Here is a 27,015-nt window from a genome sequence, read left to right as displayed (position 1 = left end):
AGATATTTAACTAATGACTGCGTAGTAGGGCAAGCTACTTAAAGTTAAGCGTTTCTGCCCGACAGAAATAAATTTCTTGCTTTTAAAATTTGCTTTCATTTGATACAATTTTTATCAACACGTGCAGATACAGTCCTGTTAGAGCAACAATAATATGCCCCCTTATTATATCCAGTACAAGGAAACAAAAGTCTGAAACGTTTTTTTATCAAAAAACTGTATTTCCAAGGTAACACACTGCTGTAACCAGATGTAGGGATTGACTTTCTGTCTCATTTAATTAAGCATGCATACAAGGCAGTGGTTTAACCCCAAAAAGTTCAAATTTTAAAAAAAAGGCTTTCATTTGCTAACAACAAAGAAGCTGGAACTGCAACAAAAACACAATCATTTCAATTTGAAGAACAAAATATGCGGCCACATGTAATATTAACAAAACAAATACCTTAAGTGAGAGAGCGTTGATGGTGACCTCCATAGCCTGAGGGGAGGTTGGAGACTGAGTACTTTTGAAGTACACCTGACATGGCTGAAGCACTGTAGTCACATTGTTTCTCCTCTTTTGTCTTAAGAATGGACAGGCAACAACCTACAACAAAAGTGATCAGTTTAAAAAAAAACCCAACCTAATCATATTTAATTTTAAATATGTGTTAAGGAATATTAACATTTTCCTCTGGATACATAATTTTGAATTCTTTGAACATGCAATTCTGACTACCACAATACATTCCAAATATAAACCTTGAGGTCCTTGATAACAGCAGTCGTCCGTGATCCTTCACCACCATTTTTCATTACTAGTTCACAATATGTGGTCATCACCAGAGCTGGGGCGTCATCACGAGTCAGGTCAGCTACAAATACAATCTCTGGGTTTCGCACCACAACATTCATTTCAGTCTTTGTTACCGTGGCTGTAGCTGTAGCTGGGAGGCACAGAGAGCATTAGAGTAAAACTTCACGTTAAATAATTAGAATACGCCAGTTTAACTTGATAATAGGGCTGCTCGATTATGGCAAAAATGATAATCACGATTATTTTCACTGAAATTGAGATCACGATTATTTGACGATATTTATTTAACCCTTTAAGACCTACTATAGAACCAAGTCCACCAGAGCTTATATTATTTTTTTACATGCTGTAGTGCCATTTGTGGGAGCATTTCAAGTTGCTATACATCAATACAACTGTTATAGCCCATATTTTAATAATATGTATGCATTAAGTCCATAGTAATTACATAAATTGCAAAAAAGTGCAATAAACTACAAAAAAAATTGAAAATCGCTTTTGTTTTGTTTACATATATTTCTACTTGGAGAAATTTAAGAGGTTTATCCCTCAAAACTTTAAATACAATAAAGTTGCAAAAAATAGTTTCCCACCACAGGAAATTTATTTTGAGTGTCTTCATAGTTTTATTTTGGAGATACAGCAATTTTTATATACTGCAGGAAAAACAAAAAACAATCCTATGATGCAAATTTGCAAAGAAAACAGCACGTGCATCATTTCACTGTGGGAAGTGTTACGAACAGCTGATAGGAACGGCAAAGCGTGTTTCTGGAATATTATGTTTTTGTTCCTGCAAGCGCTTTTTATGCAATTTTTGCAAAGCTATATGTGGAAGGAAACCGTGACCGAGGACAAGCTGATGGCATAAGATGTAAGTACAACTCCTCCGGTTTCATATGCAAAACAAATTATTGCGCTAGCTTACACGGTTCAGGTTCTACAGGGATTTAACAATAGTTACGCAAAACGGAGCGTGCTGCTCTGACCGGCTTTAAAGGGTTAACAATGACTTTAAAAAAATAATATAAAATAGTGTGCAACACCACTGAAGTTTTTTTTTTTTTAAACTCTCTTTTCAACCAACGGCAGTCACTCTCCAAATAACTTCTGCTTAGCTTTCCGAGCTTCCCTCGGGTCCTCTTAATCAGCGGTCTCCAACCTTTTTTGCGCCACGGACCGGTTTATGGCCGACAATATTTTCACGGACCGGCCTTTAAGGTGTCGCGGATAAATGAGGGGCTAATAATCGGCTCAGTCATTTTTAATGATCGTTGAAAGCCCAGATCGTAATCGTGATTAAAATTCGATTAATTGAGCAGCCCTACTTGATAATCACAAAACTCATAATCTAGACTCACTATATAAATGTATATAACATCTATATTATTTTAAAGCATCTATAAAATGTTGTATTGTAATGAAATAGTCAAAAATGAAAGTTTTATAAACATAAGGCAAAACAAAGATGGGAATAATTTGGCAGTTTAAGCTTGTCGATTAAGAGATGATTTCGGTTAACTAGATTAAAACATTAAAACTGATAAAGTCAACTCACCAGACTCTTTAGATGTGACCGATGAGTTAATGTTCTTCTTATCGCCAGCACCAGTACTGTTCTTGGGTTGTGGCACTTGGGCAAAACCCTGCTGGGTGGCCTTAAGGAAGATATCGGCCACCGTGAGCAGAAATTCCATGCTGGCACATAGATACACATCCTGCACCACTGTATCTAAAGTGGTGCCTTCACGGGTTTGACGATAGCTCACTTCCACCATGTTGTTCTGTTCTGCACCAGGACACATTGCCATCATCCTAGAGAAAAACAAAATAGGACTATGAGAAAAAAAAGAGTGAACACAATAAAATAATTTACTTTACACTGATCCGTCAAGACATGGCTTTTTTGTGTGTGTCACTAGCTTTATAAGTGGTAGCCGTACCTTGGGGTGATACTTTTGGCTTTTGGCCTCTTGTCGTCTAGAAGGCATTCAGCAAGTTGTACTGAGGCCTTCATGGAGCTGTCGGAGTACATGTGGACAGAGGTGGAGATGGTGCCCAGAGTAAATTCTGCTAGCTTCAGCTGCTCATCATGTGGGTCTGACGGCTCATGTTGTGGGTGTGACTGGTCATGATGTGGGCCTGACAGCTCACGTTGTGGTTCTAACTGCTATTAAAAACAGAAATTACACAGACTTTCTTTACTAAACGTGCCTCACAAAATACAGACTGACAAGTCTAATTCTATGATGTAGTTATGACTTGTGTATGTTTGTACATATGTAACAGACTTGGCATTACCTTATCCTCATTGGAGCTGTACAGAACCACAGTCAGTGAGTCAAACTTGAAGTTTAGTTTCAGTGTGTTCTTTCTCAGCTTGCTGTTTTTCTGTGTCTCTACAACAGCAGCTGTCACCACTGTGTTACCTATTAACAGCATAATCAGAGCGCAGAGTTCGGATTAAAAGACAAGCTACTGGATTTTAGTCAGAATTGTGCACTAATTAAGGAGAACATGTTTCAGATTTCATTAGCTACATAGTTTTGTGTAAGTATGCCCTGTCAAACAACAACTCATCTGTTTTTTGTTTTCTGTTGTTTTTTTTGGTAAAAAGTTATCTGACCAGGCTGTTAAATCATATGTCTATATTTAAAGCTCTACCAAACACACATAACCATATCAAACATAACCATATACAACAACAACAACTTACTGCTGGGTGGTCCAGTGGTGCCAGACTCCTGGGAGTCTTTGTTGGATACAGAGTCAGAGGACGGGTCAGTGGCAGGCAGAGCAGCTGGAGGTGGACCAGCATCAGACTTCTCTGACAGGTTCTCATTCAGAGTCCTCAGGACAATGATCATGTCATTCTGGCATAGGAGCAGCTGTTGGGAACATAGAGAGATGATTTTGATAAAACTATTTTTAATTCTCAATATAAGCCTCTACACAATCGTGGGATTAAAAATCAAAAAACAAACAAACAGGTAAGATATATGAATATATATATACTTACACTCATGGGCTTTAGATGGACCCCAATATCTATGTCAGGTATTTCGTGGTACCAGCTGGAAGATAGATTTCTACGGATTTCCAAGTCTAGGCTCACTGGCTTCAGCAGTTGGATCTCTTCTTCAAAACGTTCATTTTTAAATTTGGCTCTGAAAGGAACAAAAACATAGATTTACAAAGGTCTGTCGGAATACTGCAAATTCTAATCAATCACAAACACAAGCATGCATATTTTTTAAATAATACCTCCCACAGAAACTGACCTGAACATCTTAAGGTCAGTCAGTCTCACAGTCATTATATCCACAACAGGTGGGATGCTGGCATCTGATTTACAGGGTTGCTTGGCAAAACGATTTTTGATAGAAAGCAGACCAAGGTCAGCTACAATGCCATTTGATGAAGAGGACGACTGGGGGAGGAAGATGATGGGTGCATTGAAGTGGACATCAAGAGCGATCCGAGTGGTCCGTTCAGCCAGTTCTTTCACGCCTGATGCTGCTTTTTCTGCAGCCTGAACTGTTACCTCAGTTAGTGCCTCTTTAGCCTCCTGGAAGTTATTGACAAACTCCTGTAAGGAGATGGGGTGGGGAAAAATATTTTTGGAGAAAAATTAATAAGATCAAGTTGGAATGCAGAAATATACAGAGGTAACGTAAATAATTATATTTATAATTATAATTTTATTATTACCTTATCTAATAAATTAAAACACCACTTCAGTTTTACATGTGATAAAAATTGATAAGAGCAACAGATTAATTCTGCCCAGAAACGTGATTCTTACCAGTATAGATGAGAGAAACTTGTTGAGGAAGATGACCTGAATGCAGCCCACACTTAGTGTAACAGTAGTGTCAACGTTAGACATGTCCAGATAGGCATCTCCTTCAGTCGCATCTGTATAGTTTACCATGTGGAAGTGAAACACTTCCTTATCTGCTATGGACACAGCCTAGAAAAAACAGAGTGGCACAGAAAAAGTTGTTATTCAGATTTGCCTGTGCCACATGATCAGCAAGTGACACAAAACAAAAACATAACAAATGAAGACCAGAAACATCAATGCGGGAAACAATGACCATTTCTTTTGTGTTTTTTTTTTAAGTACAATGGTAAACATTCATAAGCACTAGCAGTCGGTACCTTTTTGTAAAAAGCTTCTTTGTTACAGTCCAGAATCACAATGTTCTTCAATTTGGCCGAAACCTCCATCCCCTTCTTCCTCATCAGGACCTCGGAAACCAGACCTAGACAATTACGAAAGCCCCAAGTTGTACAATGAATTGAAGATTTGACTAGAAAAAGTTCATTAGAAAACTCTATATACAGCAGAGTATAGCAGAAATAATAAACAATTAATAAATCCTATTGAAAGCACTGCCAGAGTACCTAGTACACAGAAAACTCTTTCTTTCATACCTTCAATACTGATCTCTGAGATCCTGGCCTTCTGTCCTCGAATGAAAACTTTAAGGCAGCGGAGATCAGTTTTGATATGCAGATTAACCACATCTGCAAATTTTGACCTTTTTGAAGCTGGGGGAAAAAGGTGAAGGACAAGAAATAAAGACATTACCTGTGAACAGCTGCAAAAAAAGGAAATGTATTTCCAGTGTAACATTTAACCTTTGATACTGCTCTGAAAATCTGTTTCATTAACTGTGAAATATCTGCTCTAGTAGTACAATGTTCTCATAAATGGTGAGACAATAACAGCGTGCAGATAATATCAGTTACGTTTTTTCTTGGTTACAGCAGTTTCCTCCTTTTTCTCTTCCTCCTTCTCTGCTTCAGCATCGTCTTCCTCAGGGATAGTGGGAAGCTCCTCCTGCTGTCCTTCCTTCTTATTAGATTCAGGAAGGAGCTTACTGAGGAAGTTCATGGTATTGAGGAGAGCCTCCGTATGGAGGTGAACATCCAGTGATGAAAAGGTCACCTGATGAAGAAAATTAACCTTTTTGTCTGAAATGATATTTTGATTCTTCTACCCATTATTAATAATTACTGTAAAAGAAACACTGCTGTTAACTGTGGCCTATTTCATCATCTCTCAGCATGCCCTAAATAACATCATGCTATAAATAACAAAATGGGAACATTAAGTAAATAAAATAAATATTATTGCTAGGTTATTAACATTTCCCTCACCTTGATGAGCTGCTCAGTGTTATTATATTGAGACTTGAAGTCGGGACCATTCTTGTCAGCCTAGAAAAATTCATCCAATCTTTAAAATTAAGGTGATTTTCCACAGTTTTAAAATATTTATAGAAAATATTCTGAAATGTTTTCACGTAACGTATCCCATATTACTTTGATATACTCCAGAGTGAGCAGGTCGACTTCTTTGTTGTCCAGTGTAGTGATCAGCTGTACTTGCTTGTCTTCAGAATCTGTGCAAGGAAAAAACAAAACATGCCTAATAAAAAATTAAGCAAAGACTGCCCTGATGATTTGCACATTTTTATTAGGATAACTGTAATCATCAAATGTTTAACAAAAATTAAGGCGTTGCTGGTATCTACTGACCCATGTATTCAGGACACTTGAGGCAGATCTCTCGCAAGTAGGTATTAGACGTCATGTCAAAGGTGCGCAGCTTCAGCTCAGTGCCCAGACCCTCTATATCTAAGTGGAGCACCGTAACCTCCATACTTCCAGACAAACGACAGAGCTGAACAGAAAACTGGACAAAGAAGACAGAGAGACGATGGAAAAATGGGAAAGATGATGATAAAGGTGGTCACAAAAATAAAAGGAGGTGGAGAAATTTAACTGAGGAATGCTAAAGAGAAAAGGCAGAGTTTGAATTTTCTTTTTCTTTTTATCTCACACAGAAATAACTAAAATGACTGATAACAAGGTTAAATAAAAATAATTCTTACAGAATTTAATAACTATGTTTAATTGTGCAGAAAGGGAAAAAAATATTTTTGTACCTCACTGATCTCAAATGTCATAAAGAAGTCAGTCATGTTCTTTTGTGCGTCTTCCTTGATGAGACTTTTTCTTTTGCTTGCATCGACATAGCGCAGCGGCATGGGATTGTCTGGAAAAAATGGTTTCTCCCCGATGGGAGAGCTGGGCGCATCATAGAACAGATCCTCCTCTGACCCTGGGATATAATTAAAAAATAAACACAATCTGTGGTAGGAATACACACAGGATTTTTAAAGATATTTAGCAGTAGGACCAAAACAAAACTGTTTCTTACCTAATGAGGTGATGCTGATGGTCTCACATGACTCAAAAATGAGAGAAGAGCGTTGATCAAAGTTCAGAGGTTTTCTGGGAGTGAGATGAGGGGTGAAAGACTGCCTAGGCTAAAAAAAAAAAGAAAATAAATAAAAACAGTTGTATTAACAGTGTTAGTAATAAAATCTATCTTTACTTTTACTAGTCCGGCAATTCCACCTCAATATTCAACTATTTGTATATTCATTCAATGCAAAACCCTCAAGCCTTCAAATTTGAGATGTTTTTCTTTTGTTTGCTTGTTTTGCTTTTTTTTTTTTTTTTTTAAATTGGGGAAAAAATGAACCATCTCAGCTGAGGCTTCCTTCTCATTCATAGCAGCGATCATCATAATTCAGTTCACCCAACTGTTGCCAAATTTTAGTGAAATCCAGAGAGGACCATCTCCATAACCCTCTGATCTTACCTTTGGAGTTGATGATGGAGCATTGCCACGTGTAGCAGGTTTGCTTTCAGGCAGCGGGATACTGTCCACCAGCTCCAGAACACTTCGAAGTTTTACATCAGAAATACGAAGAGACAACAGAGGAAGCTCTCCAGACATCTTATATCTATAAAACACATACACAAAGATGCAAACAAAACTTACAACCTGAAACTTAAGCTTACGTAATACTCTTAGCTCTGGTCCTTACAAGATAAATATTTTAAGTTGTGTATCTGAACCCGCACTATATTTATGAATATTTACTAGTGTTAGAATCCGTCTTCAATACTGCACTTTTTTTCCCTGTCTTTTCTCTTTTCTTTTTTTTACAGTGAAACTTTTCAGGGGGGAGGGGGGGAAAGAAAAGTATTAATTTCTCCAAAGAAAAGGGTTAAGAGTAAGTTCAGATTTTCGTACAAAGATTTCATTTAACCATCAGTTGACTGTCAACCAGAAACATACTTACTTTGGCATGCGGGAGTCTTTGTTGATCATTGCCCTGCTAAAAACCACCTTTAGATCCACTGGCTCTAGGATGTGGAGGGGTGACTGTTTCTGTTTGCGGGCCTTTTTCCAGTTACCATCTATCACATAAAGATAAAGTTTTATTATTATTTATTTTTACTGAGTCCAAACAGAGGCAGAGTAAAAACAAGAAATATGTCTGTTGGATCAATGTGTAAGTTTAGCAATATCCCTTCCAGGACACAATACCTGAAATCAATGGAATATTTTTTTGCTAAGACATAGTAAAGCCATTAGAGCTACAAGTGCCAATCACTTTCATAAAGACATTTCCTCAATGCTGTCTGTATGACTTTTTTTGCTGTGTAAAACCTATCAATACAAACAAAGCCTAAGCTTAGTGATTTTTAAACAGTAGTTAGAATAAAAACAACACCTCATCAATCAACATTATGTGTATCAGTCAAAAATGTGTTACAACTGTGTTGTGTATGTGTGTGTACCTGGTTTGCTATAAAGAAACTGTAGGCTTTCAAGTTGTACATCAAAGCTATCGTAAGCTCTGGACATGATGTCCTCAATGTTGCTGGAACTCACACACAGCTGAGGTAGATGTTTCCTGCTTTGACTGGACATCTGTAAAACCACAGAAACATGAAGGCATATATTGGTAAGTTACCTTGGATTTCCAGCCTGCTGTCAATCTTTATTCACATTTGACACTTCCCCACCTTGAAATGACCAAGATCCAACAGCAAGATGTTCTGAGTGCCATTGTAAAAACCGGTCTGTGGAATGATCACGTAGGAGGCCATCAAGTTCACCTTCAGGTCGAGAACCTTCTGTGTTTCAATCACATACAGTAAACCTGAAATATAAAATGTTAATAGGTTATCAATAGTAGTTTTGTCTCCAAAGGTGGGTGAATCTTATTGTTGTGGGATTCATAAAATTAACTAAATGTGTGGTTTTGTTTAATGAACCCTGAGATTCTATTAATTTAAGTAATGTTTAAATGGCAAATTCACCTAAAAGTTCTAATAAGGAGAAAACTTCAATAATGAAAAAAAAAACCTTGAAAAATCTTCCAAAGCCCTCAGGAAACAATCACTTTCAAGAACATAAACAGGAAGACTAAACAAGGAATGTAAACATTCGCCCATCAAAGACGTCCTTAGAGATCCTAGAAGATTAATCATGATAGCAGATATCTGCAGTTTATCTTAAACTCACCAGTGGCTGTGCGGTCTCTAAACTGCTCCAGTTTCATCAGGGTTGCATTCGTGAGCTCATCCAGCTGCATGTCATCAGGAGGCCTGAAGAACGCTGATATGCTGTTCACAGTTATCTACACAGACACACAGAGTCAAATATGTATATATGTACTGCTTTTGAGGGTTTTTATTTTTGCTGCTCATTCACACTCAGTGAACCACTCACAGCATCATAGATGATTTCCAAGGGTTGTGATTCTACGTGAAGCCGCTGGTTAGCGCTCTCGTCCAGGGGGTTGGTCTCAAACAGGATACAAAGCAGTGGGGTCCCTGCTCCTATGGCTGCCTTCCTTGATGAAAGGAGAATTGGTGGAGGTTGCTTATTGGTGAGGCCAGTGACCTCAAACAAAGTAAGCTTGGCTGTGATTCTGGGAAGAAAAGAAAAAAACAAAACAAACAACACACACACACACACACACACACAGATACACACACACACACACACACACACACACACACACACACACACACACACACACACACACACACACACACACACACACACACACAAGCTAGTGTTATCAAGTATCTACCCTTGTGGAGAAAAAAGACCAGCTACAAAGTTGTTATTTTGTTTTAGAAGGCTGGAACAAACTTGATGGCTTGTGCTCCAGGTCTCTGTGTGAGTGTGGAGTACAGCTCTCCCACAGTCAGCCTGATGATCTCGTTTTTGTCCTTGTCATCATTAATTGACACGGACAGTTTCTCCATGTGGAAGTTGACCTTCATGTTCTCAAACTTAAAGATATGACACAAAGAGTATAAAGATAAAGTAACAGAATACTTGTTTTTTTTACAATTGTAATATTTGCTTCTGTGCGACAGATAACCAAGTGGAAGTGTATTATTAGTAATTGAGGGGGTGTCGTGGGGGAAAGTGACTCACATCCTTTGGCAGGTTGGGATTAGCAGCAGTCTCGCTGTATCCAATGGCAGTGTAGAGTTTGGCTTTCTCAGCAGGGGTTAACAGCTCATCAAACCCTGACACAGAGATGGTAAGAAGAATAAATGGAACGGACATAGGAGGAGTAAAAAAGCTAATATTACAGGCTGTTACTACAAAGACATTCCACATGTACATGTCTATCTGTAACCTACCTCCAGTCTTAACTTCTTTTCTTTCTGTATCAGGCTGTGCCCCCCAGTTCCACATCCAGCTGATCCAACCCTGAGACTCTTCTTCCTCCATCTTCATCCCAGGACGGTAAATACGCAGGCCTGCTTTACTTGCCTAAAGAAGGAGACGAAACAAAATGTCAAATGCTTCCCCCTTTTCACTTTTCTGAGGAAAGATGGCAAGGAAAAAAACCTGACCAGCCCACAAATGATCTGTTAGCATCATTTATCCCTCAGATGGAGGCCCAACCCATTTTCTAAAAAAGATTATTAAGGTAGTCGGTCCTGACATTTTAACTATTTTTAATAGTAGTCTCAGTTCTGGAGTAGTACCAACTGGATACAAGCACGCTGTAGTGCAGCCAATAAACCGAACCTTGATTCTTCTGTTCTTGCTAATTTTAGACCTGTTTCCAAGCTTCCGTTTCTGTCAAAAATTCTAGAAAGGATTGTATTTGAGCAGCTCCAAACCTTTCTAAATAGTCATAATATTTTTGAGAAGTTCCAGTCAGGCTTCAAAACCCACCACAGCACAGAAACTGCCCTCCTAAAAATACTTAATGATATTTTATTAATCACTGACTCAGGAGACCCAGCTGTGCTCCTGCTCTTAGACTTAACTGCAGCCTTTGATACTGTTGACCACAGCATTCTGATCTCCCGTTTGGAGCAATGTGGTATCAAAGGTATCCCCTTGGAATGGTTTAGGTCGTACCTCTCCGAGAGGACTTTTTCCGTGAGCCTTGATGATTTTATTTCTTCCCCAGCTCCTTTTACTTGTGGTGTCCCGCAGGGTTCCGTATTAGGCCCAATTCTTTTTTCAATCTATATTTTGCCCCTAGGCCTGATCTTTAGGAAGCATAACATCTGCTTTCACTCTTATGCCGACGACACCCAGATTAATCTTCGGTTTAATAGAAACACCTCCACGCCCATGGAATCGCTAGTCAAATGTCTTGACGAAATTAAAACCTGAATGGCCTCAAATTTTCTTACCTTCAATGAGGATAAAACTGAGGTAATTATTTTTGGACCAAGCTGTAATTTCAATGCGCCAGATTTGGACTTATGTAACCTAACATGTGCTGTTAAAACGCATGTAAAAAACCTGGGGGTTTTCTTGGATAACAAACTTACATTTGAGAAACAAATTAATTCAGTTGTCCAGCGGTCCTTTTTTAAATTAAGGCTCCTATCCAAAGTGAGATCTTTTTTATCTTTTAAAAACTTGGAACGAGCAATTCATGCGTTTGTTTTATCTCAACTGGATTACTGCAATTCACTATATGTGGGTGTCAGTCAGTCCAGCTTGGCTCAGCTCCAACTTGTACAGAATGCTGCAACTCGCCTTTTGACTCGTGTGAAGAAATACCAACATATTACTCCGGTGCTTGCTTCCCTTCATTGGCTTCCAGTGCGTTTTAGAATTAAATTCAAAATCTTACTTTTGACTTATAAAGTGCTAAATGGCCAGGCACCGGACTATTTGTCTGACCTTTTGCAACTTTATACGCCCTCTAGAGCCCTTCGATCAAGTGATCATCTACTCCTTACCTTACATAAGTCTAGGATGGTTCAGAGGAGATCGGGCATTTGCGGTTGTGGCACCAAAAATGTGGAATGATCTACCTCTCCACATTAGAAAGGCCCCAACTGTTACTCTTTTTAAATCGCATCTTAAAACACATTTTTTTACTCTGGCTTTCGAAACTGTATGAGAGTTGCCAATTCTTTTATCCTAATTTTCTTTTAATTTTCTTACCTGTTGTTGTTGTTAATGTCATTGTTTAATTGTTATTTTGTACAGCACTTTGATCAACTCCCTGTTGTTATTAAATGTGCTTTATAAATAAATAAATGAAATGAAATATAAGAGAAATTGTGCAGAATATGTAAATTTACAGTTAACGGCACAGTGCTGCACCTTCTGGAACCATGGCAGCCTAATCCTCAACCCCCTACATTCCTTTGCTTACTGTATAATTATCGATTATGTGCCTAATTTGGCCTTTTGGCTTGCTGGAACAAACATACGCCAGCACCAAGTTGCTGAGAGGCACTGTACTGTGCATAGTTCCAATGAATCTCAAATTGTTGTCCTTTTTTATGGATTTGTGCAACAACTTGAGATCACAAGACAAAGCGCAAAATGTGATCCAGCCATTACAGTTTGATCAATTCATAAATCAGACACAAGGTGTCTAAGCTTATTGAAGTTCTCTCAGTTATGTGATACAAAAAGCTTACCTCCACTTCAGCCTGCTGTCTGGCCAAAGTGATGTTAAAAATATCCAAAGTCTTCTCGGGCTTCTAAGAATAAACACAAAAGAAATCGATTAGAGCTTTCACTAGATTCTATAATTACTACAGTTCTATTTTTGGGGAAATATGATACTAATAAAAATAGAGAAGAACTTGAGAACACATTTAATTTCAGATGTTAAATTCAATTATTTTCAAGTCTATCTCAAAAACTCAGCATCAAGCTCTAATGCACTTCAATCAGTCCCTGTAGGCTTGAATACTAGATATCTTTGTGAGCAATTATGGCTAGAAATATGACAGACATCACTTCAGAAAGCTACTGAGAAGTAATACTATTGTAATCAATTACTTCCATATTATATTAGCTTTACTTTTGACATAGGCCTTCAATTATGATCACTACAGTCAAGTAAAGCAACTTTCGCAAGCATTTGTCTTATAACAGTGACAACAGGTATGAAATGTATATTAAAACAGAATTACTGGTAATATTAGTATATCAAATTAAACTCAAAACTTTCACCTGTCTAAACTGTTTATATGCAGCAGGGAAATATAAAAAATTATAATAATTATAATAATTCAAATGTTTTAGTCTTAAGACAATAATGTGAAAACATAGACTAGAAAGGCAAACAGTCCCATAGTCTCTCTGTTTATTTCCTTTTTCCCTTTTCCCTCTCCCCTGTTCAGTTTAGTTCCACCCCACCTCTAAGTCTTTGAGAACCTCATCGCTGGGTTTCTTGCTGGTGATCTTTGTCTTGTAGAGCTCTCTGTAGCTTTTTACCATCTGCCGGTGTCGGCGAATGTGTTGCCATGACCACATGTGGAGACCTGGCTTCACATCTATCTCCAAGACGCCTGTGATCACATACTTCCACCTGGAAATCAGGGAATCAATGTAACAATTTGTAATACTAAGTGGACCGAATGTAATGTGGTAAATGACATGTACAAATGGGATCCAGTTTTTGAAAAAAGATTACAGAAACACAGGACAGAGGAAATGATGTGATAAATATGTGACAGTGTCTTCTGACCATGTTTTGGCGTTCTTGTGAACATGGACCTCGGGTCTGTACTTCCTGTATGGCAGATTACGTGACATCATATCCACTGAGCACAGCAGCTCCAAGATGCTAATGTACTGGAATAACAGGAAGTCAGCAATTACATCATCACAAAGTACTCTAGTGCAGTTATTATCTGACATTGTTTATGTAGTTTATCCTTAACAACCCTCTTTAGCTCTCTCTTTCTTATAATATTCTATTTTAATGAAACTTTAACACATACAAGTTTAAACATCTCTATCACACACACACACACACACCTGGGCTTTGTTGAGTTCAATTGCCACCTCTCTGAGATTGACCATCAGGTCCACTTTAGGGGAGGAGAAATCCACATCTGACCTGGGATTCATCCGCAGTTTTGCATCAGCTGAAATGGGGCGAAAAACTGTGGAACAGCAAAAGGAATTAAGATGATTTAAGAATTGCAAATGTGAGCATTAAGATGGATTCACTACCTTTTGTGCTGCACATTGCAAATTTGCATCTATCTATAAAGAACTTAAAAAACTTTACCAATGTTGTCAGTTCAAAAATATGTAAGCTGTTGCCTTAAAGTGAAACTGAAAACAAAATCTGTTGAGATGTGCTGAAAATCTGGTCTCGTGACTCAGTGGTGGTGAATCAAACTCTGTGAATCACCCGGGGGGGGGGGTTGGTGCTGCAGTGGCATTGCATATCATCACAAATCATTTCTTCATCACTTTCTGTCTGCAAAATTTTTCATAGACGTTATGTAATGTGCTTTGAACTTAGTTCCACAAGAATGACACTCACTGAAGTCGTGAGAGGAGTGGACGTCCATGCTGCTCTGGAGATGTTGCTGTAAGAACGCAGAGGAAGTGAAGATTTATTTACATACTGTTTTTTTGCTTTGCTAATTTCTTGGCCTCCTAACATATTTGATTTCTTTTTTGTTTTGATTTAACTATAATGTATGGAAGAAACCCACTACTATATCATGTGTATGACATAGTGCTAAATGAAACACCTTTACATAACTCCTGTGTAACCGAAGATCTGTGCCCTGTGTGATCACAACATAACACTAGCATTGTGTCTTCCAGGAAAATAGGAGATGGCTAATTCCAAGTACATATTAATACGTTAATAATACAGTGACTCACCAGGGCCCGATCTGAAGTGTGACTGGAGAAAAGTACTGAGTTAACATTCCAGTAGGCAAACAGGTTATCTAGTTGTACCAGCTGAGAAAACAAGAAAGATAAAGCAATTAGTGATGAAGCTGTTTGCGATTACAAGAAAAAAAGCTGACAGTGTTTGACAAGGACTTCTTAAAGTTTTGCTTATGCTCCAAAATTATGAGGAAATAACACTGCTGAAAGAAAAATCAATGAAGTTTTCCAAGAGTTAGTCTTTAACTTCAGAAAACTACTTTAAAGCCAAAAACAAATGCTATTAAACGTGTATGTGGTATTTTTTATTAAAAACACCTACCTACCTTCCATACCACCTGTACAGTGGTGGTAAACAAGGTCGATAACATGGTTGGATTTCTTACCTTGAAGAAAAACTTGGACTTCTCATCTAAAAGACTGGGTCTCCACTTCGCGTCAGCTGTCTGTACGGTCAAACAAGCAGTGAGGTTCATTAAAAGCTTAATATCTAAATGTAAAATAGCATATAATTTGACAGGAAAGACACATCACCTGAAGGCTGAGGTTTTTCAGTGACACTCCAAATGACAAAGGGCAGTTTGGATTTGTTACCTGTCATTAACAAAAAAAAAGGAGGAAAATAAAGAGCTAAGCCTTATGGTGTGGTTAAGACAAAAAATAAAATAAAATCAGTTCTTCTATTGTAAAGTGCTCTAGAAACAGTGTTTAGTTCATTTAAAGTGGAAACATGTATAAACTTGAAGGACCATAGATAAAATTGTACATTATTATGGTAACTCAGCTTGAATACTCACATGATCTTCATAGCGCACGTGGATGTTAGAGATCTTGACTTGCAGGTTTTTAATGACCTGAGTGACAAGCTTTTCCGTAAAAGTGTCCTGTTTCTCAAGCTTGGGATTCTCTGTAAAATGCAAACGATTTAGGTTTTGAGGCTCCAGCAGGTCCCAAAAATTCCTGAAGATTTTCTCTAAAGGACCTTCGATACACATTCACTGTGTATTTCTGTATAATTGGAATGACATTCAGCTGGCCTTAGCTCTCATGACTGCCTGATGAACTTTACAGATAACTAAATTTTACTTTCAATATTTTAATGATTATTTCTGACCTTTCCTTTTTTAGCATGTACGCAAATATTAGCTTACATAAGAATGTCAGTGAATCACATTGCTGTTAATAAAGCTGCATCTCAAAACTTTTAAAAAAGAAAAAAAAAATAGTACACATTTTTATTTAAATTTAGAAATACAATACAAACCTACACTGTATTTTCACCTACATGCTGTAAATGGCAAATTTACAGCAGAAATTAAGATACAACACTTTTCACCTTGAAAGAGGACATAGTGTTATAAAAAGAATAGCTTGTAGATAGGCAGATACTTGTGGTGAGGAGTTTACACACTCATCATAGGCATGGAATGAATGCCATTTCTTTTTAAACTCATCAAATATGTATGTTGTACAAATCTGGAAAAATACCAGTTCAAAGACATAATTAAGAGCCCAAATATACCCTGATATTCATGTCCAAGATGAGTGGTCAATTATTAAGTCAATTATCAAGGATAGATTTTTTCTAGCTAATGGCAAATGTATATTGTTGAAATTACAAAACCAGGCTGTCCCAAAATACAGCAACACAGCAGTCTACCACTACAAGGAAAGACAACTGCTGAAGTGGTGTGATACTCAAGTGCTAAACCACACATAACAGAAAAAGGGTGAAAAACGCTGGCTGCACAGGAACTCGCAGCCATACAAACCATGACCATATGACATTAAATCTGTGTGTGTGACTATACGACATATTTTATAAATTTTGATATTGCTTGTTTGTCTATGCAAAGTCAACACCAAATGTTCTACTGCCCACTGGCTCACGCACTGGAGCGCATGACTTATGTTTACACAGCCAGAGAGCAGCAGATGAGAGCCAACAGGAAATATCAACATTTGGAGTTTTTTCTCTAAGAACCTGTTGACCATGACAAAGGCTGTTTTCATACAAAACCTACAGGAAACACTGCCATACAAACAGATACACACTGAGGAGCTTTTCTATAGTAACGTGTTTACAAAAAACCTTAAAAAATAAAATAAAGATGCACCCTGACCTTGCTCAGCAGCCTTCAGCTTTGTCTGCTCTATCCGCTGTAGTTCCCTCTGGCGAGCCTCCTGAAACTGCTTCTCCTCCTTTTCTGCATCATACTTTATGCCTGAAAGAAATAGCACCAGAAAAAATGTGCATCTTTCTGTATTATTATATTTGATAAATACTTTTACTTTAATAGAATTAAATTATTTTAATGTATTTTTGAATCTTTAAAACATATTAACACAAGTGGCTTACTCAGCTTACCAAAGGTGTCCAACAATATTCAGCTACTGTGTGTCTACTAAATGTGGTTTTTCATTCATTTTATACACTGCAATGCCTACTGTGAATACTTGGATCAAATTTGTTTATTTTGATGCACATATTAAATCATCTTACTTGCTGTGGGAACTATAAGCAGGTAGACACCATCCAACGTGGCCTCCACGGATTGTGTGTATAGGTTCTTCCATGGTATCTTCAGTTGGAGACGCCCTAATCACAAAAACACCCAAGTAAGAAAAGGTTCTTCTGTACAAAGGTACTAAACAATTATGGTCAGTATGAGCCAGAGTAAGAGTAAGTCTTACCTATATGACCAGCCTTCACTTTAAAAGGAATATCAAGTTGGCTCTGCAACAAAGCACAATGAATAATAAATAAACACATATCTGTGAATGCCAGGATGTAATAACTAATGCTGTTTACTCACACACTTAACTGCAACTTACCAAGGCATTTTCCTTTATTTCAAGATTATTAAGCACAGCATCACCTAGAGGGCCAGGAAAACGTTGTTACTATGGTAACAGCATTATGGCTTACCATTTGGGTAAAGTGTAGCTCATATAGAAACTCAATCTAATTAAAGAGGTTTCAGGACTTTTGACTTAATGCAACTCGCACCATAGAGCTCCAATAATTCAAATCAATCGTAACACATTATTCATAGACATACTACTCATGTAAAACAGTCTATGAAAGACAACTCGTTTTTATACATTTGTTGATTAGAGAAGCTGGTATTAAGATAAAGTTTGGTAAAACAAAGTACTTAATGGTTTGACTTAGTTACTAGTTTTAAAAATTGATCCAGGTTCAGCGGCTAAAGCCAATTTTCAAATACTCATATTTGTGTACAGTGCCAAAGGTTTCTTGGAACGAGTGGGTACTTAGTATGAAGCACAGTACCGAGTCATAACCTGGCTGTGTAAAAGGGTGTGACCTCGAAATGCATGATTCCCAGACGCTCGTATGCATGCAGTGCTCAAACAGACTTGCGGGAGCAAATAAGATAATAAAAAAAAAAGATGACTGGAACAGTCGGAAATAACGCTGTGTTTCAATATATCTCGATGTCAACATTTGACTGCACTGTCTCGTTCACGGTGAACAGTTTAAACTGGTTTGGGGACGCGTAAAGTGACACTAACAGCTTCCTCAGCTGTTAGTGTCATACGCCTGGTGGCTAGCGTACGTTAGCATTTAGCTAGCTAGCTTAGAGAGCGAGCTAACCAAGTAAAATGACAAACACAAGTTCAGTTACCTCCCCATATGCCGAGCTTTAGCTGCGAGCTGTCAAGGTTGACAACGTAGTCCCCTAAAAATCGGTTGAGGACATCTACAACCACGCTTTCGAAGACCATTGTGGCGTTTCTCTCATCTGCCTATCACCATGTTTACATCCCGACGAGGACTCGTTCAGGTTCAGCGTCAGATTAGGACGTCTTCCGGGGGTGGGCGGTGCTTGACGTCACCTGTAACAGCTACTTCAGGAAACAGTACTAAGAAATGTCAAAGCCGTTATTTAATGGGATAATAATAAACTACACCCATACTTGGGAAATTGGCTATGAGTAGCGTAGTCACTGCCCTGAGCTGCACAGCACAGTTGTCTTACACCTAGAAGGTCCTGGAGTCTGAATCCAACCCTTGCTGGGGCCTTTCCATGGGATGCTTAGAGGTTTTTTCCAGGTATTTAGGCTTCCTTACACAATTCAAAGACATACACGGGATGAGGTTAATGCGTGTGCCTGAAATGGTTCTAATAAGTGTAAATTTGAGTGTAAATGGTTGTCTGTCTGTGTTAGCCTTGAAACAAAGTAGCAACCTGTGTAGGGTTTACCACTTGCAACCCTGATTTGGATAAGCGCAAGACAGTGGATGAATGGAAGGATGGATTACATCACACCCATTACATCTTCTTGCCTACGTTCTGCTACACAGACAGACTCCTCTACAAGAACAAAGCACCTAGCTCTAAAATTAACCTGTTAACCTGACCTAGGCACATCAGAGGATCATCCCAGCACACCAGAATAATTACATATAATGTCATTATTTTGATAACTGAAAAGTTTAAATGTGTCCAAACTCCTCTGTGCTTATACAACTATAATACCATTACCTTAGTTGTGTAGTCATGATAGTAGTGTGTTTAAAAGCATTAAAATCCACCGAAACATATATGCTAGATTTTAAGAAAGAGTGTCAGTGTGATATTTTGAAACGCTATGTCATAAGCCTGAAATTCCCTGGCTTCCTCAAAATGGTTCACTTATCTCACAGTCTCGCTGACTCCAACATGCAACAAAGTCTAATGCTGTTTCATGTAGGTGTTGTTGAGCTTTTGGATAAAACTGATATCACTCCAAATGAAGGCTTGCAATAACGTTTAGTTGCTATTATATGAGCTCAGGCAACTGCTGCTTCAGTCTTTATGGCTGTTTTTGAAATTATGGATCATGAGTTTCACAGTATTAACTTGTATTGAGTAATTTCAATAGATATTAACAAACAACCTTTATTTGTCACATACACAATCATACAGAGTACAACATGTAGTGAAATGCTTGTGTCCGCGCTGCAGACAGGCTGCAGACGTGCCACTCCAGGGCTTGGTTTTAGCATGGGGGATCTAGCCATACTACTCATGTTACTGGATACAAGAACTTGCGACTCCCACTGCAAAGGTGTGTAGTCTTACCACTACACTATCCAGCTCCCACACATATTGTTATGGTTTTGAGTGGTTCTGGACTTTATGATGTACTCTTGAGTATCAGAGGTGTATTATATTCGGGTTCTATATGTAAATCTTTGTTTATGGTATTTCCTAGTGCTTCTGAGTTTTATTGTCTATGTTTCTTAGATTTTAGTCTTTCTTTAGATTCTGCTAGCCCACTAGATTCTGTGATACATATACGTTCCCCCAGTCGTGTCCTCGTATCTGTCAACTCTGTCTGTGCTCTGTCTCTGTGGTTGTCTGGTCTCCCCATTTAGTTGTGTCAAGTTATTCTTGTCTCCCCTGGTCAGTCATGTTTCTGTGTCTGTTTAGCCTTTTGTCTGTATTAAGCTCACATGTCCGTGTCTCTGCCTCAGCGTTATGTTTCCTGTTCTGTTTTGAATGGTAAATGGTAAATAGCCTGTATTTATATTGCGCTTTACTAGTCCTTAAGGACCCCAAAGCGCTTTACATATCCAGTCATCCACCCATTCACACACTGGTGATGGCAAGCTACATTGTAGCCATAGCCACCCTGGGGCGCACTGACAGAGGCGAGGCTGGTGCCACCGGGCCCTCTGACCACCACCAGTAGGCAACGGGTGAAGTGTCTTGCCCAAGGACACAACGACCGAGACTGTCCAAGCCGGGGGTCGAACCGGCAACCTTCCGATTACAAGGCGAACTCCCAACTCTTGAGCCACGATCACCATGATGCCCACGATGTCTCTCATCTTGTGTGCATTATGTTGAGTTTTGCTTCCTGCTGTCTCAGTCAGTTTCTGTTTGGCTCTGTTCCCCATGTGTCTCCGCTGTGTCTCGTTACCTCATTATTTAATATCTACATTTTCCCATCTTGCTGTGTGCTCTCTTGTTATGTGTTTCCTTGTAGCCAGACTTTCCTAGTTCCTTTAGTTTTATATTTTGTATCATTCACGCTCGTAAGATTATAGAAGTAAATCTGACTTTTTAAGTTAAGTTTCCACGTTTCTAAGTTCTTTTTTTAAGGTCAAGGGTCATATTTTTTTGGCTTTACGAATGTGAAATTGTAATAAATGAATAAAAGAAATCACTTTTGGAATCAAATTGAATCACTTAACTGATTTATTCAGGTAATTTAATTGTGTCAGCAGAAGAAACATTAGTACGAGGAAGACTGGGACTGAGACTGGTTTTATGTGGTCTGATTTGTATCCTCTAAGATTTCTAACTGCTGAGTTCAAAGTTCTGGGCACAAGTCATATTTACAAACCTCTACAGTTCAGACTTCATCACTCAGTACAGTGTTTAATATAAATGGCATAACAGGGCCGTACAATAGAGTAGCATGACAGAGATAAACAGAAGAGAGCGTATTTGGATATGGTTCAGCAGAGAAACAGAAGAGCTGACAGTTTTATGCTGAACATTACCAAACAGCTGCCTATTTGTACATCTTAAACAGCAACATTAACATTCAGTGCAGGCACATATTGTGACCATCTGATGAAAGTACAGTAAGTGTGCTCTAAACTCAAAGCTCTGCTGAGAGAACTATCTGCTTAACAGCTAAATGCCTTACTATGCTCAAGAGCTCATTGCTAACTAACATATTTGCTCACTGGTTGTCTCCCTTTTCAACATTTTCCTTTTTACACATTTTAATAGGTTTTTGGGGTTTTTTTGGGTTTTTTTGCCTGTCCCGTTTGGATCTTTAGCCATCAGAATTGTTGTCTGAAGGCCAAGAAAGATGCCAAGTGGATTTACTTTACCAAGTGGATCATCATGGCCTTGCCATATTGGTCCATTTGATTGACCTTTATTATAATTATGTATTTATTTTATTTTCAATTTTTAAAGATGGGACAGACATGACTGGGGAATAGGACAGGGAGAAAGAATGAAAGAAAGAGAGGGAGCGAAAGAAAAATAGAGGGGAGAAGAGATGGTGAGAAAGGGGGGAAGAAAAAACAAACAAACAAAACACCTGGATCACCTGTATGGAGATAAAAAAAAAAACAGAAGATAAAACAAACAACAAAGAGCAACATAATAAAACCAACACCATCACAATAAACTAGCTAACAGTAGATAAATTCAAATTCAAATTCAAATTTTATTTGTCACGTACACAGTCATACACAGTACGATATGTAGTGAAATGCTTGGACAACTGCTCGTGACCTAAAGAAAACAAAAAAGGAAAAGGCTATGAATAAGATAGGAAATAAATATGAAAAATTAAAAAGGGGTAAATTTAACTAAGAAGGAATAAAATATAAATTAAGGTTAAAAATGAAATAACTGTACAACACAAATTAGAATGAAGGGTAAATTTAACTGGGAAGGAATAAGATAAAATATATAAATTAAAGTTGAAAATAAAATAACTGTACAACAAAATACACAATATAGAACTATATAAGAATGTATGAAGAAATCTAAATATGAATAAATATATACACAATAACAGCAGCTGTACAAGTATTAACCGGAAATTAAGAATATAGTGACCAGTGTTGTGCAAAAAAACAATGTGTGCAAAAACAATGTCCAGAATGTCCAGTGTGTGTAAGAACTGTATGTGTGGGTCAGTACTGTGTGGTGGTGTGATTGAGAGACCGTATCGCCTGCGGGAAGAAGCTCCTCCTCAGTCTCTCTGTGTTGGTCTTCAGGGAGCGGAATCGCTTTCCTGACCTCAACAGAGAGAACAGTCTGTTGTTGGGATGGCTGAGGTCCTTCACGATCTTCCTGGCCTTGGTCCGGCACCGCCTGCTGTAGATTGAGTGCAGGTCAGGGAGCTCGGAGCGGATGGTGCGCTCAGCTGACCGCACAACCCTCTGTAGAGCTCGTCTGTCCTGCATGGTGCTGTTCCCGAACCAGGTTAAGATGTTTCCCGTCAGGATGCTCTCTATGGTGCACGAGTAAAAGTTCCTGAGCACCTTGGAGGGCAGTTGGAAGTCTCTCAAGCGTCTGAGGTGGTAGAGACGCTGTCGGGCCTTTTTCACCACGGTGTTGATGTGACAGGACCATGACAGGTCCTGCGTGATGTGAACTCCGAGGTATTTGAAGCTGTCCACTCTCTCCACTGGGCACTCTTTGATGACAGGGGTCTGGTAGTTCCTCTCCTGCTTAGTGCTGAAGTCCACTATCAGCTCCTTTGTCTTACTGACGTTTAGAAGGAGGTTGTTCCTCTGGCACCAGTTCTCCAGATTCCTAATCTCCTTCAGGTAGGCCGTCTCGTTGTTATCAGAGATCAGGCCCACCACAACGGTGTCGTCAGCAAACTTGATGATGGTGGTGGAGCTGGTAGTGGCCACACAGTCATATGTGTACAAAGAGTACAGCAGGGGGCTCAGAACACACCCCTGGGGGGCGCCAGTGCTGAGAGTGGTGGAGGCTGAGACATGTCCGCCCATCCTTACTGCCTGTGGTCTGCCAGTTAGGAAGTTGGAGATCCACTGACACATAGATGAGCTGAGTCCCAGATGCTCCAGCTTGGTGGTGAGTGTGGAGGGAATTATGGTATTAAATGCAGAGCTGTAGTCTATGAAGAGCATTTTAACATAATTCCCCCTTCTAGTGTCCAAGTGAGTGAGTGATGTGTGGAGGAGATGAGAGATGGCATCGTCTGTGGAACGATTTGGACGGTAAGCGAACTGTAGTGGGTCCAGTGTGTCTGGTAGTGAAGAAATGATGAAGTCTCTGACCAGGCGTTCAAAGCACTTCATCACTACTGAGGTGAGGGCTACAGGGCGATAGTCATTGAGAGAAGCAGGGTGGGGTTTCTTCGGGACAGGAACAATGATGGACTCTTTGAAGCATGTGGGGATCACCGACTGAGATAAAGAGATGTTGAATATCTCAGTGAACACAGGAGCTAGCTGGTATGCGCAGTCTCTTAGGATACGACCTGGGATGCCGTCTGGTCCTGCTGCTTTCCTGGTGTTCACTCTTTTGAAGGCTCTCCTTACTTCATGCTCGGAGATGACGAGCACGTTTCCGGTGCTGGCAGTATCTTCCTGTCTGCAGCCGTTAGCGCCGCTAACACTAGCATTGTTGGAGACCTTAGCTGCAGCCTCGAAGCGAGCATAGAAAGTGTTCAGCTCGTCTGCCAGAGTCACGGCCGCGTTCGTCATACCGGTTGTTGGTGCTTTATAGTCCGTTATTGTCCTTAGTCCCCGCCACAGGCTCCTAGAGTCACTCTGTTGGAGTTGTGACTCTAGTTTCCTCCCGTAGCGCTGCTTCGCCTCTTTCACCGCCCTCCGCACGTTATATGACACGGCTTTGTACGGGTCCATGTCCCCCGTTGTGAGTCCCGTGTTGTAGGCAGCGGTGCGGGATCTCAGAGCGTCGCGGATGGTTTTATCCACCCACGGCTTCTGGTTGGGAAACGTTGTGATAGACAGTAGATACTAAATATTACATGTTACTGTTTTTTTTGTTTTTGTTTTTTAATTTCACCTGTTGAGAATTAAAAAAGAAAACAAGCAGAAGAAAACGAGAGCAATAGAATAAACAACATCACGATGATATATGGGAATATAACAGTAAATACTAAATATTAAACATTATTGCACTGCACGTTGGATCGACAGCGCACAGTGTGCTTTGAGGTAGGAGCCAAAAAGGGTGTCGTTTGTGTGTGTGTGAGCACCCGTGTGTACACCTGTGAGCATGAACGCGCTTGTTTTTAAAAGGTTCCTTCATGTAATGATCTGCTAGAGGGCGTGGGGGGGCCACAGCCCCGTCCTCCAGGGCATGAAGCAGGTATGGAGGAGATCAACATTTTAATAGTTTTAAGACATCATAATTTTATCACATGTAATATACAACACATGCAGTTTTCATACTGTGATACAAAAAACTATTTTTCTGCCTGTTTATTTCAAATAAGCAGCTGAGACAGAGGTTTGGTGATCACTCCCATCACTTTCCCCCTTCTCAGAGTTCCAGCTGCAGCTTTATGCACTACTTTCAACCTAAGCTGCATTTCCATTAGATCTTTCTGACTCAGCTCTGTGAAGTAGAAATCTTCATTGAAAACTGGACTCCGGCAGTTCCTGATGGTGGCACTCTCCTGCTGTTGCAGCTTCCCGGGAGTCAGACACAGACTCACTGCACAGTTCAGTGTCTGTCGGTCAGTATCACTCCACAGGCCTTCCACAGACACCACACGTACTCGGACTGTGGATAAGGATGACGACGACCTGTCGGAGAATTTGGTGTGCTCAGCGGAAAGGCGCACTCTGCCATGGCCCTGCAATGGGAGGACATGCTCCCGCTGAAGTCTTTCCTGGCACTGCAGAGCATCCATCGGGAGGAGGGCTGGTGGAGTTAGGTTGGCTGAGTTTTCCTCTAAGCTTGATGGGCTGCTGAGTGAGGCTGTTAAATCCCCTCTCTTCCACTTCCTCCTGCCCGTCTTACTGTCAATTAATGAAGGGCAAGATACTGTACCTTTAAGGCGGCCACTGCTTGATGAGACATAAAGGGAGGATTTGACACAATAAGGTGAACTGAGGGGAGAGGAGTCACTGGAAGAAGGTGTCTCGCTTTCTGTCTCAGACATACTCTTGCATAAAAACACCGGAAGGAATCCAGATAAAGTTTTCTTGGGAAGATTAGTCTCTTTTGCCAGTCTTGGTGCTGCAGTAGGCATATTTCTATCAAGCAGATAAACAGGGTGTTTTGAGTGGAACAAAGACTCTTTCCTCCGAGTGTTGGGGCTCTCATAAATTCCACCCAGGCCGTAGCTCTCTGCAGAGAATGGCAAAGGCTTCTTTGTAGCTTTCCAGGCCATTGATGTGTCACCATTTTTTGTCTTCACATCCTTTGTCTTTACATGCGTATCTGAAATCTGCCTACTCTTAGGAATCTGGTTCTGACCGAATACAAACAGTGGCTTTTCCTCAGCTTCTAGCAGTGGGCTTTGCCTGCGAAGCCGTGGAGGCAGACAGAACTCTGGGATCATGTCTGGGGTTAGGACATTGTTGTGCAGATTCCTTGAGAGGCTAGCCTTTGAAGGGAAAAGTGTATCCTCCTCATTCTTTCCAATGTAACGACTCAACTCCTGAGGAAGGCTCTCCATGCTCTCCCTGATCTTCTCAAGGACCCACATGGCTGTTTAATGTTGATTTAAGGATTTGAATGTAGTTCCCTTTCCCCACCTTTGGTGACAAGAGTAAAGTATTATTTAATCCAATATAGAAATCTTGGAACAGAATAGCACACTTTTCAGAAATAAAACAGTTTTGCCAAATGGTGAAATAATTTTTTTCTTCTTACCTTTGGGGTTGTGATGTGTCTTTGTCCAGAGAGAGACCTGCCTGTGTGTGTGACACATGTGTCAGTGAGGTTTTAAAGGTAAGGGTGAGGCTCTGTCTGACTGATCTGACGCCTCCGCCTGGATTAAGCAACATTTCCTAAGCAGACATACACAAGAGTACACGTAACAAACACAGAGTGATGAGTGTTTCTGGGTGGGTGGCAAATCAGAGTGATGTGTTTAGTTGTGCTGGAATGGTGCGATGTCAGCTTGGCATCGAGTTGAGACAAATTACATCATTACTCTAATGTCCATGTTTTAAACAATAAAAGAAGAATGGTTACAGTCAACAAAGACACACCCTGCTCTAAATTACACATGAACCTACAAGCAAACATGTGAAGTGCAAATTTAAAATATACAGAAAATGCTCCTGCCCTGTCTTTGTGGTTTTAAATCGATCCAGATTTGCTACAAATTTTAATGGATTCTTAATTTGCTCATGCTCCACTTGTCCACTCGTGGATTAAGTTTTGTAAAGGTCAGCTTGGAAGTCTTTTTGTGATTTTCCAAAAAAACAAAAATCCAAACCAGCCCACTGACAGAATGCTGAGACCACGTATCTCTGCCTCTGCCTCAAATGGATGACATTAAATACATCCGATAACTGCATGTAAACATGTAAGACATCTTGAGCACTCGGAATATTTATTAAAAGATGTCCCAAAACATAATGTATTAGTCATAAAGTGCTGAAGAGAATGATGTTCATGTGATTAAAACACATGATTGATCACTGAAACGTGCTATTTTGATCATAATGACGTAAGCA

General features: G+C 39.5%; 2 protein-coding genes across 2 annotated transcripts in view; both read right to left on the bottom strand.

Moving 5' to 3' along the window:
* The window catches only part of vps13a (vacuolar protein sorting 13 homolog A), a 43,812-nt gene extending 25,172 nt beyond the window's left edge, over positions 1-18,640 (bottom strand). The window contains exons 1-40 of the mRNA XM_085367346.1: positions 18,482-18,640; positions 17,667-17,710; positions 17,526-17,568; positions 17,335-17,430; positions 16,955-17,056; positions 15,629-15,738; positions 15,366-15,425; positions 15,218-15,277; positions 14,823-14,903; positions 14,473-14,518; positions 13,956-14,083; positions 13,663-13,769; positions 13,332-13,503; positions 12,605-12,667; positions 10,340-10,472; positions 10,128-10,222; positions 9,837-9,979; positions 9,408-9,609; positions 9,201-9,315; positions 8,699-8,835; positions 8,471-8,603; positions 7,969-8,086; positions 7,482-7,626; positions 7,035-7,143; positions 6,760-6,935; positions 6,350-6,506; positions 6,134-6,213; positions 5,969-6,028; positions 5,558-5,756; positions 5,240-5,356; positions 4,964-5,067; positions 4,605-4,772; positions 4,081-4,388; positions 3,819-3,966; positions 3,516-3,687; positions 3,101-3,228; positions 2,743-2,969; positions 2,358-2,614; positions 745-929; positions 446-589 (exon numbers count right to left, since the gene is read on the bottom strand). Of these exons, the coding sequence (XP_085223472.1) occupies positions 446-589; positions 745-929; positions 2,358-2,614; positions 2,743-2,969; positions 3,101-3,228; positions 3,516-3,687; positions 3,819-3,966; positions 4,081-4,388; positions 4,605-4,772; positions 4,964-5,067; positions 5,240-5,356; positions 5,558-5,756; positions 5,969-6,028; positions 6,134-6,213; positions 6,350-6,506; positions 6,760-6,935; positions 7,035-7,143; positions 7,482-7,626; positions 7,969-8,086; positions 8,471-8,603; positions 8,699-8,835; positions 9,201-9,315; positions 9,408-9,609; positions 9,837-9,979; positions 10,128-10,222; positions 10,340-10,472; positions 12,605-12,667; positions 13,332-13,503; positions 13,663-13,769; positions 13,956-14,083; positions 14,473-14,518; positions 14,823-14,903; positions 15,218-15,277; positions 15,366-15,425; positions 15,629-15,738; positions 16,955-17,056; positions 17,335-17,430; positions 17,526-17,568; positions 17,667-17,710; positions 18,482-18,581 (5,172 nt within the window). The 5' untranslated portion in view covers positions 18,582-18,640. The remainder of the gene's footprint in view (positions 1-445; positions 590-744; positions 930-2,357; positions 2,615-2,742; positions 2,970-3,100; positions 3,229-3,515; positions 3,688-3,818; positions 3,967-4,080; positions 4,389-4,604; positions 4,773-4,963; positions 5,068-5,239; positions 5,357-5,557; positions 5,757-5,968; positions 6,029-6,133; positions 6,214-6,349; positions 6,507-6,759; positions 6,936-7,034; positions 7,144-7,481; positions 7,627-7,968; positions 8,087-8,470; positions 8,604-8,698; positions 8,836-9,200; positions 9,316-9,407; positions 9,610-9,836; positions 9,980-10,127; positions 10,223-10,339; positions 10,473-12,604; positions 12,668-13,331; positions 13,504-13,662; positions 13,770-13,955; positions 14,084-14,472; positions 14,519-14,822; positions 14,904-15,217; positions 15,278-15,365; positions 15,426-15,628; positions 15,739-16,954; positions 17,057-17,334; positions 17,431-17,525; positions 17,569-17,666; positions 17,711-18,481) is intronic.
* Positions 18,641-24,785: 6,145 nt separating this feature from the next.
* Positions 24,786-26,036, bottom strand: LOC146621328 (C2 calcium-dependent domain-containing protein 4C). Its single transcript, XM_085367002.1, is given in 1 exon segment — positions 24,786-26,036. A coding segment is annotated over 1 exon segment (1,251 nt).
* Positions 26,037-27,015: the final 979 nt, after the last annotated feature.

Source organism: Diplotaxodon limnothrissa, linkage group LG12, assembly GCF_057381915.1.
Source record: "Diplotaxodon limnothrissa isolate DT_005_m linkage group LG12, D_limnothrissa_male_GT1.1, whole genome shotgun sequence".
NCBI classification, from domain to species: Eukaryota; Metazoa; Chordata; class Actinopteri; order Cichliformes; family Cichlidae; genus Diplotaxodon; species Diplotaxodon limnothrissa.
Note: the sequence above shows the minus strand (reverse complement) of the source record. Positions and strands in the feature narration are given on the sequence as shown.